The 10,870-nt window shown below is 39.0% G+C and overlaps 1 protein-coding gene across 1 annotated transcript; it reads left to right on the forward strand.

The window, feature by feature from the left end:
* Positions 1-342: 342 nt before the first annotated feature.
* Positions 343-2,713, forward strand: LOC108570664 (probable elongator complex protein 3). The gene is made up of 9 exons (XM_017932556.1): positions 343-372; positions 496-737; positions 864-1,067; positions 1,141-1,394; positions 1,478-1,667; positions 1,743-1,960; positions 2,045-2,305; positions 2,378-2,559; positions 2,631-2,713. The coding sequence occupies exons 1-9, from the start codon at positions 354-356 to the stop codon at positions 2,711-2,713; spliced, it is 1,653 nt and encodes a 550-aa protein (XP_017788045.1). The 5' UTR covers positions 343-353.
* The last annotated feature ends 8,157 nt before the right edge of the window (positions 2,714-10,870 follow it).

Genomic DNA, 10,870 nt, shown 5'->3' on the forward strand with positions numbered 1-10,870 from the left:
GTACATGTACATTTGTATTCGTACATGTAGTTCTAATTCCAACCACTACTAATATTGTAATCTTATTCTATGCTAAGTCGGTAACGTTGCATACGACATGAAAATAATAAGGGGGCTCTAGAGCCCTCGGGATGGGGATAAAAGGATGTGTTGTCTGATGCGTCTATTCTTGATTTCGTCTATGGTAGAGGGCAGCGCTCTTACCAAGAGAGTTTACGACAAAAAAATAGGTGTGAATGAAGTTAACCTAAAATCGCATATTCTTTTAACAGCTATAAAGGTTTATACTTTGCAAAACAAAACACTAAGTACATTATTACTAATTCTGTAGAACCTGTTTTAAAAATATCACAATGTTTAGAAAAAAGAGAGGTAAGTACTATAAATGTGGAAATTCTGTTATAGTATTTCAATGAAAGTATATGTAGATCATTTTGCAGCAACATTTATACAAGATATAATCCACTTTATTAAACATATTCTATTTGATTGTAGTATTTGATCAGAGTAAAGAAGAACGTATGGTTATAACCATTGGAGAAATTATCCAGGAACTTCTGAAAGCACATGAAGAAAACAGAGATATTGATTTAAATAAATTAAAAACACGAATAGCTTCTAAATATGGCTTGGATACTTCACCTAGATTAGTTGATATTATAGCATCTGTACCACCTAATGCAAGAAGTATATTGGTACCAAAATTAAAAGCAAAACCAATTCGAACTGCTAGTGGAGTTAGTATTTTTAATATATTGCAATTAACATGAAAAATTATGATGAAATAAAAATTTAACAATATAGAATGATTAATACAAATTACAGCAAAAAAGAACACTTTATAGATAATTTGGTCTTTATAGATAGCTGTTGTGGCTGTGATGTGCAAACCCCACAGGTGTCCCCATATCAGCATGACAGGAAATATTTGTGTATATTGTCCAGGTGGACCTGATTCTGATTTTGAATATTCCACACAATCTTATACTGGTTATGAGCCTACATCTATGAGAGCCATTCGGGCAAGGTATAATCCATTTTTGCAAACCAGACACCGTGTAGAACAGGTAAAATCAAGAAGTTATCAAATATTTCTGTATAAATGAAATTTACTTAAGTAATTATTACGAAATATTTCAGCTAAAACAATTAGGCCATAATGTAGATAAAATTGAATTTATTGTTATGGGAGGTACATTCATGTCTATGCCAGAAGATTACAGAGATTATTTTATTCGAAATTTACACGATGCACTGTCTGGTCACGTTAGTAGCAACGTCGACGAAGCTGTAAAATATTCCGAACGGAGTCGCACAAAGTGCATCGGTATCACTATAGAGACACGTCCAGATTATTGCCTTAAAAAACACCTTTCCGATATGTTACGTTACGGGTACGCCATTCCGTTAGAATAATTTTTTCAAAATAAATTATCTTTCCTTTTAATTTGTGTTTGAAAAAATTTAATATACTTAGGTGTACACGTTTAGAAATTGGAGTACAGTCTGTATATGAGGATGTTGCACGAGATACTAACAGAGGACACACGGTTCGTGCAGTATGCGAGAGTTTCCAATTATCGAAAGATGCGGGCTTCAAAGTGATAGCACATATGATGCCAGATTTACCAAACGTCGATATAGAGAGAGATGTTAATCAATTCATTGTGAGTCATACTTGAGCAAATTATGTTTCTTCGTTCTTGATATTTAATTTAATTAATATATTGTACGTGTCTTAGGAATTCTTTGAAAACCCTGCTTTCAGAGCAGATGGTTTAAAAATTTATCCAACTCTAGTTATACGCGGTACAGGCTTGTATGAATTATGGAAAACTGGAAGATATAAGAGCTATCCACCGAACGTTTTAATAGATCTTATAGCTCGTATTTTGGCTCTGGTACCACCTTGGACCCGCGTATACCGTGTACAAAGAGATATACCTATGCCTTTAGTCAGGTAATACTAGTTGCAACTACTCGTATCCAATTTATACTTTATTATTATCTTTATTTATGCTAAACCTAATTTTGAAATACTCAGTTCGGGAGTAGAACACGGAAATTTACGCGAGTTGGCAATGGCGAAAATGAAAGAATTGGGTACCGATTGTCGGGATGTTAGAACTCGAGAAGTGGGCATTCAAGAAATACACCACAAGATACAACCTTATGAAGTGGAACTTGTTCGTCGTGATTATGTTGCCAATGGTGGGTGGGAAACGTTCTTGTCTTACGAAGATCCCACGCAAGATATTTTGGTTGGCTTACTAAGGCTGAGAAAATGTTCGGACGGAACGTTTAGGTATATTGAAATTCTCAAAATGGTCAGAAAATTAAAAGAAGCGTAATTATATCAATCCAATACATATTACAGGCCAGAACTTAAAGACAGATGTTCCATAGTGAGAGAACTTCACGTATATGGTAGTGTCGTTCCAGTAAACGCTCGTGATCCCACAAAGTTCCAGCATCAGGGTTTTGGAATGCTATTAATGGAAGAAGCTGAGCGGATAGCAAAGGAGGAACACGGATCTCGCAAAATTTCTGTCATATCAGGTGGAAAAAATCTCAAACATTATGCATTTGGAGTATATAATAAAAATCATTGCACATATATTTCTATTCAGGTGTCGGGACGAGAAACTACTACAGAAAAATGGGATATGAACTCGACGGTCCATACATGTCCAAAATACTTGTATCTTGCTAATAAACACCTATTTCAAATAAACATCTATTTTCAAATAAACATCCATTTTCAAATAAACATCTATTTTAATAAGAAAGAAAAAAAAGAAATTAAGTGTACTTATTTTCTCAACCTTCATTCAAAAAAGATCAAAAAGTCGATCATGTTTTGATCATGTGTTGATCATCAACAATGAAATTACAAATAATCGCACGATAATAGAGCTTTCGATAATCTCTGGTTATCTACCGTTTCTTATCAACGAAATTCCACGAACGTACCTTTCGGGCGTGACCACGTGTATCCACCCGCGTTTCAAATAGTAAAATCAAGTCCATCGATGCAACGACGCTCGGCGTCCCGATAAAAGCGTCTCGACATCGTGCAAAAGGAAAATAACTATGGGATCCCCACTTCTTTGTGCGCCACCTGCTGTCGGCGCTCGGAGAGAGTAAACAAAAGCGAATCGCATTCGTGTAACCGGCGTTGATCAGTGAACGTCGTTGCTTGCGCTAATAAGGTTCGCGTTGTGATGTGTGTTGTCTCGAATACAAGTCGATCACGGACGCGCAATTCGGCAGGAACGAATTACCGCGTGTTTGTTCGACGCTCTAACGATCGTGCGGTTGGGGCAAGGATGTCCTGCAAGGAATGGGTCGGTGAACGTTAGATGCGAGGACATTTTGCCCGAATTCGTGAACAGACAGCACCCGAGGGGAAAGCGGTGAATTATCCTGGCGCCAAATCGTGAAGGGGTGAGTGAATATATCAGATGGCAAGCACGGATTTGTATTTAGGTTATGTCCTGCGACGCGTATTCGAAAATTCGCCCTTCGATAATACCACTGTGCTATTTAATGGGTGATTTTGTTGCCGGTGCTTTTAAATATCCGTGTCATTTGTATTACAATTTCCTGTTGTATAACTGAAGGTGGTAGATAACAGATGTTTAAACATCAGTTAAGTAGATATATTTTTTTTGGGGTGTAATTGTACGATATGTCGTTGCTAAAGATATGCCATGCATAACGGTATGCTGTTATGTAAACAAAAAGGGAAACTCCTCTATCGTTCGCAATTGCAATACGTGTAATCCTGCGGCGTAATGGATTTCGACGCGCTTCTTGTGGCTTTTTTCTCGTTACATGCATAAAAATTATTTCCACTGTAAGTACATATGGAGCAATGTCCGAGCATTCGTGAACTGCCTAACCTTCTGAATGGCCCTAAAGGTTATGTGCTGGAAATATATCGCAGATGTTGAAATGTAAAAAGAAAGTTCTCTTATTGTGAGAATGACTTACTCGAGTTTGTTCGAGCAATAAATTACGTGCACAAGTGAAGCTACTTAGCACAATATTTTCTAACGCCCACAGGCTTGGTTATATTTCCTTGAATCGTCAGAGTGGCCTGTTGAAAACGATTGTTTTTGTTCTGCAGTGCCTTATCAACAGAGAAGATGATATCTTTCACTCGTGAAAGCTAAAACCTCGAAACTCGATCTGACGCATACGAAGTCGTGAAAACTTGAAACGATTACGGTATATTATACTCTTTGCAAATGCATTGTTAGGAAATTATTTATCGACGTCGAAATCTTTCCGTCAGACTTCGCGAAATAAGTGTCCATTTTTACACAACGGTAGAAAATCATTTACCGGCAAGAAAAACATTTTCATGGTTTTGCCTAATTAATTCACTCGACACGGAAACAACACGAATTTTCATGGAAACTGTTCTAACGGACTTAATTTTCTGATGTTCGGTTTAGCAACATGCAGGTGGAAAGCGATGCGTCGAGTTCGACGGCCCCTAGTGGCATAATACTTCAATTACGTCACCATTACACCGTAATGGCTAAAAAACATCATATCTATAAAATGTACAATTTTGCAGAGTGACTTTAAGTCACCACCCTGTATTAAGGCATTAAAGTAATAAATCTAATATATTGACTTGGGTAGCAAATTTAGTAAGATATGAATCTTACGTTCCTAAGAACCTGAGTTCAACTCCCTCAATAGGGTTAGAAAATTTTTCTAACCTCCCTATTTATTCTCATTCTCGTGTTAATATGATAATCGCTTAATTTCATCAGTTATAAATCGTCTATATCGGCTACTTCAATTAGATAAATTTAAAATAATAAATTATCTCAAAGGTTGCATAATCTTAATTACCGATTAAGAAGCTCGGCGAGAGCGACAGCACCACGCGAGCTGTGTAATTCTCTCGTGCGTGCACAGGTTGCACCCACGCGATCACGTATGTGTATACAACAGAGTTATTTTCACTTAACTTGCACACCTTTGAAAAACATAAATTATTATGTAGGTTGTTTTCTCGAATGAGTGAATTTAATAATCAGTCGTAAGAAAGAGGTTAGTTTAGAAAATTAGCAAGTTTCATTAACAGTATCTTCTTAACTGCTGCAATATAAGCAAAAACGACTAGAATCGGGGAAATGAAAGTTGCATTAACGAACCACCTCGTATAAGACGTGTTACGTTTTTCATGTGTGTGTACACGCATTACGTTCTCCCACACGATGCATTTTGCATGCCTTTCGTAGGTCGCGATCGTGCGTTCCGCGGGACGATTTTGGCTCGATGCACATCGATATATCCACAAAGTGGCCGCCAGTCATGAATTCGTCTCTGACCGGCCAATTGGACGACTCGCGATCTATAGTAAATATCCGGCTACTATTATTAAGTTTGTCCTTAACGATCGTTACGGGTATCGTCTCGCAACCATTAGTCGTTGTCGCACGAATGGCACCGGAGCCGTTCGCGGATCTCGCGAAGTTATCGGGTCGTGATCTTGTGTCTACTGTGTGTTTGCGTCATTCCTGTTAAGTGATTCCAGGATCTGCGCAAAAATTCGTTAGGAATTACAGTGTACTCGGTGAACTTCGGGAAACACCGTGTGCCACCTGATATCCTATAGGTAAGCTGTTACCATATATAGAAATCGTGTGGTAAAATAGACAGATTTGATTTTTTTACACGACCGATAATAGTTGCGGAGATAACAGAACTGATTATGATGTTGATATTCGACGAATTCACGATCACGTTGGAAATGTTATATTTAGAGCAATTTGGCGAGAACTGCTAGTGATCTTTGTTTCTACTCGCGTTTCCGGATGAATCATCTTGATTCATCCTTGAACCGTATGTTTTCGAAAGTGTATCAAGTGCACGTTAAATTAAAAACATCTATTCATCAGTTGAAATTCTCTGGTTACCTTAATCAGATGAATACGAACGTAATTATAAATTTTGTGCAGTTTATTGTTTGTTACGATCGTTATGTCAATGTGACCTGTACACACCATATCGACAAATAATGAAGTATTGGCCGGGAGAGTCACCAAATGCGTATCGGAATACCGTGCTGCTGTTTATTCAAATAACACGTTGTACACACGACGACTTATGGCAGTAATATCTGGTATCGCGTTCGTACGCCTACGCAGCTGAATAGATAAGAGATCGATGAGTCTGTTCGATTTTCGAGGGGGAATATATTCGACAGCAATTAGACAGGAACGTACTTGCTGCGTTACCGAATGTAGCAACACTGTATCGTCCAAATGTATTGACACAGTCAGGGCCACGATCTCTCTTTCGCGTAATAGTTAAAAATACCGAAAGATGGCGACTACTGGGTAATTCACATTTTTCTGTCCTTTTCTCATTATCGTAATACAGTACGAAAAGAAACACAAAATAATATAGAAAATAATTACTTCCTTGTGTCGATTTTTACGTAAGAAACAAATAATAGTCGTTTTCCTTATTGAATATCTTATCTTTAACAATTGATACGTCGAAGTAGCCGGTTGAAAATTACCATTGCAAAATTTTCAGGTCGGTCGTTTCGAGCAAACAGCTGAGTAGGCTTATTATTCGCATCGTTCATCTCATTTTTACCGGCTCTTTTAAGATCTCCACGCTGCATTATGCGCAACGATCCTCGAATTTGCATCTGTGTTCAACGAAGTGGCGCGGCCCGCGTCGTTGCACTTACGAGGAATGCACGGTGTTATGCTTGCACGCCCACATGCTCGCCAGATAAGACGCCGACATGTGGCGGTGAACATTGCCGGAAAGTGGGACAGTCCTGGTTGACCATGAATTTCTTGCTAAGCTTCACGGATTTATGCTTGAGCGTCGGTATCGCGTTGCGCGTAATCTAGATTGAATTAATCGGGGATTGTTGTGAATGACGTTCGCGGGTGTAAAGCGCCATCTTAGATTCAATTTCTGTCTAACTGTTGTGAATGTCGTTACGATCGTTGTTTCAAAATTCGAAAAATCTTGAAAAGAAATTTTTTGCATTGAATTACATCCGTAAGGATGTTCGATACGAAGGTGATAATGGAAGTAGATATCAAGAGGGGAAGAAATGATTAGATATATCAGATTCGAAAGAAAATTGCTTTTCGATATCAATGTCGTTGATCGCCGATTTTTATCTAGCCCGGGGTCATCGATTGAGAACCCCTGTGCTAAGTACATCTAAAGATCGATGGACGCTGTCCAATTGCTCGACACAAATCGATACATATCGATACAGCTGAGAAACTCAATTCTGTGACGAAATTGGAACGTCATGTTGATTGTTCGTTGTGCAAAGTTATCGAGACTTTACAGTGTACGTTGCATTTAACACGTCAAGCCCGTTCCTATATAGCGAACTATGCTTGGTTACGTGACATTGGAATTCTTCGAAGATTATTTCTACACGATTCACTGATCGTCGCAAGATCGTCGTAACGGTATCTTACGATCATATACATATGTCCAATCTACTCGCAAGCGTACGAATATCGACTGCACGTGTTATCGAGTTTTTCCGATCAACGCCATTGGTTAACGTCACAACAAAATTATGGATTCGAATTCGCCGATAACGTAGTAAACCATCCTCAAAATTACCTACGTCATGTAGCGTTATTACCATGATTAGGCAGATAAATCAGTGTTCGTATCGTCACTTATCTCGTGTATTTTTAAACGTTTATACGGACATCCTAAAATCTGACGTGTCTATCTATTTATCGACAGGGTGATATTTTTTCGTGTTTCGTGACACTCGATAATCAGCGGATCGAGAATTATTACTGGACACTGGGATGGTACGGACGAGCCGTTTTATCGTGAAAGGGAGTCGGAGATAAATGACACAAGATGGAAATATTTTCAGGAGGCGCGCGTACGAGAGCGAAGGAGCATAGACGAGCACGTAGGAGCGTGTAATCTCGCGTGACATATTTTAATCGCTATAAGTTACGCGTCGGCCGGTAATATACAGAGCACGACGATAAATTGCGCCAGCCGACGAGCTTGGTGTACCTCGTAAAAAATTATTTAATAAAAGTGGCGCGCGAGTATACCGGTACTAAACCCCGAGAAGCCGGGCGAAAATACGGTGAAATTAGTTGTGACGTTGAACAGACATTTTTTTAAAAGAGCACTTTGGGAGGGCGTAAAAATATTCGACGGTAGCCTCGTGAAAGGGTAAATCGCTTTTCGCTGGCCATTTCATTCTCAGGGGAATTGAAGACAAGTTTCATAATGAAATTCCACATGATGAATTTCAAACTGGAATTGAATTTGTTATGAAACGTTGTATAGAGACGTCTGCTGTATACCTCCAATTATTTTTCAATAAAATACGTCCTATCTGCATTGCGCCTAATATTAAATTATTTCTTTCCCACGAGTCTGATTTTTTAAGTGTTTCGTGCACGTATTACCGCCATTTCTGTTTTTCTACACCTCTAATGCAAAGTTAACTCTCGAGAGGGCACAATTGCATTTTCGGATGCCATGCAACGTTAGCGAAGTCAATTGACTGTTCTTTCTGGAAAAGAAAGGAAAATGTTCGAGTCACCGTCTAGTCGTAACGATGACCGTTTAAATCTGCACTAACGAGCTCGTAAGCCTTTTCAAGCGATCCAAGAAATTGTACACGTAGTGTTTGCAAGGTGCCAAAACGGCTCCACGCGCTAGCCGCTGGGATTTCGATCGTTTCCCTCGTATTGACATTCATTGTACACGTGCACCGGTTACGTAACACGCGCACGATGCACTCACGCTTGTGCACGTAGACGTGATTCTATTTTCGGCGGGGATGCGTTTCGTTGTCGAAAGACTTGATCGACGGGTAACGTAAACCGGTGAACAATATTTATTCCACGGTTGAAACGCGGCCAATCGATTTATATGTTTAGTGTACGCGAAAAAAGTGTGGAGGTGAGAGAAAAGTGGCCTCCCTCGTGCTTCGTCGTTAAACCGTGACGCCATGCTTATGGACGAACTTGAATAACGGCGATCGTCGAAACTGTGAAAACAAACGGTTTGTGTGTGAACAATAAATTTTCATTGTAAATTATGATCATAAATTTAGAAATGCAACTGTTTGAGTATTCCTTAACTCTCATCTGATGGGACGCAATTGGACGTGATGTATTGAATGAACCGCGTTGGCAACTTCTGTCTTATTGTCCAAGTTGAAGGTTATGTGGAAGTAAATAAATGGTCGCGCGTGCGTCGATTAAAAACCGGTTGAATATAAAAATTCGAATTCCGTATTTTCTTTTTAAGGAAAGGTAAAAGGTTAACAACAGGTGCAATTCTTTCAATTTTAAATTGTTTGCTTTATACTGTATTCTATCTAAATTAAACGATTAAAAGTGAATAGATAATACTGTAAATTAAAGTATTGTTCGATAGTGACAGTATGTGGAGGATCAAAGTCGTTTCCTACGTTAACGAATCGAATGGTCATTGGCAAGGATTTAGTAAACAAACATATCTCTGCATGGTTCTTTGTTTTAATCTGAAACGACGGCTGACATTTGTTCCATAACTCGAAGGACATTTCTTGGAAACGTACGTCGACGTCTTCAATTGCACAGTTGACTCTTGGCCCTTTACCGCACTCTGTGCGACTCTATACTAACTCCCGTTAATAAGAAGAGGAGGCAGTTAAAATTACCCATTACGTGTCGTCGTTGTCTTCTTTGTACTGTTATATTTCGTATCCAGATTTTCTGAAATATTTAAGAACCTTCCTTTAAACTGCTTCACGTTCGAAGAGTACTACGTGACTCAAATCAAGATACATTAAAACATCGTATATATTTTCACGTTTACGTATCTAACCAACAAAAGATTAATTATAATTTGATAATAAATGCTTACAATTTGTAACGTGTCTTTTGAAACATCCTATACCACTGTTATTATTGTTCAAATGGAACGTTGACAATGGTCTACCAACGAGAATCGATATCTCTGTCAACGAACGATAATCCGTGCGATAGCGGATCAAATTTCTAATAGGTCGAACGATATTTTTTTTGTTGGTTCGTTCTTATTGTTTTCCTCGTGGCTGATTATTGCGGTGTTTTCTCGCGATGCACGGCTTTGTTTCTACGTTATTAACCCTCTTCTTTCGCCACGTCCTCGTTTGAAGCCGACCAAGTACCGTCGAGTGCCGTCTTCTAATGGCGTGCACTTGAGAACACCGCCAATCTTAACATGCGGACGAGCCGTAGAGAGAGAGAAAGGGAGAGGAAAATAAAGCGTGTTCGGTTGCTGTGCAGCGCTACTGGTGTCCACCATGTTTACTAAGCGTCAGGTTTCTTATCGGCTGTCCGTTAATTTCGGTTAATCCTGCGCTGCTATTGTTCTCTACTGATAACAAGAACGTTGAATTCGTCGTTTTCTTTTTATCCTGGAAATTCGTTGACTTTTTTCTATTGTAATTATACAAGATGGTAGAGCGTGTAAAGTAAAAGTGAGGTTAGTTAAGAACCAAGTCACGAAATACAGTCAATCGTTGCATGTTTGAATTTGATTTCGAATGGAATAGGAAAAAGTGGAGTATTTCAACGTATGTAATCGCTGTTTCAATATTTCGAATTAGAAAAGGTGTTACAGGAATGTGTGGGATGAGCTGAAAGAAGAACATCGCGAGTACTGCCGTGAGAAATGTAAATTCCTCGCCACGCCTCGCTGCAAAAAAATATGAAACGCACACGTACATATATACGGCAAAGTTGACGGAAGGGGGTTAATTAGCGTGCAAGGGCCGGCTCGGTTACACGAAACAAGAAAACACGCCGTGCTCTTTATTCCCTTCGTACAAAATGGCGGAATT

The sequence above is a fragment of the Habropoda laboriosa genome, unplaced genomic scaffold (genome assembly GCF_001263275.1).
Source record: "Habropoda laboriosa isolate 0110345459 unplaced genomic scaffold, ASM126327v1 scaffold87, whole genome shotgun sequence".
NCBI classification, from domain to species: domain Eukaryota; kingdom Metazoa; phylum Arthropoda; class Insecta; order Hymenoptera; family Apidae; genus Habropoda; species Habropoda laboriosa.

Excerpts from the sequence above, each read along its gene's own strand:
- LOC108570664 (XM_017932556.1), top strand. Across the intron at positions 2,306-2,377 it reads TGTTCGGACGGAACGTTTAG|GCCAGAACTTAAAGACAGAT; the intron begins GTATATTGAAAT and ends TACATATTACAG. Across the intron at positions 2,560-2,630 it reads CAAAATTTCTGTCATATCAG|GTGTCGGGACGAGAAACTAC; the intron begins GTGGAAAAAATC and ends ATTTCTATTCAG.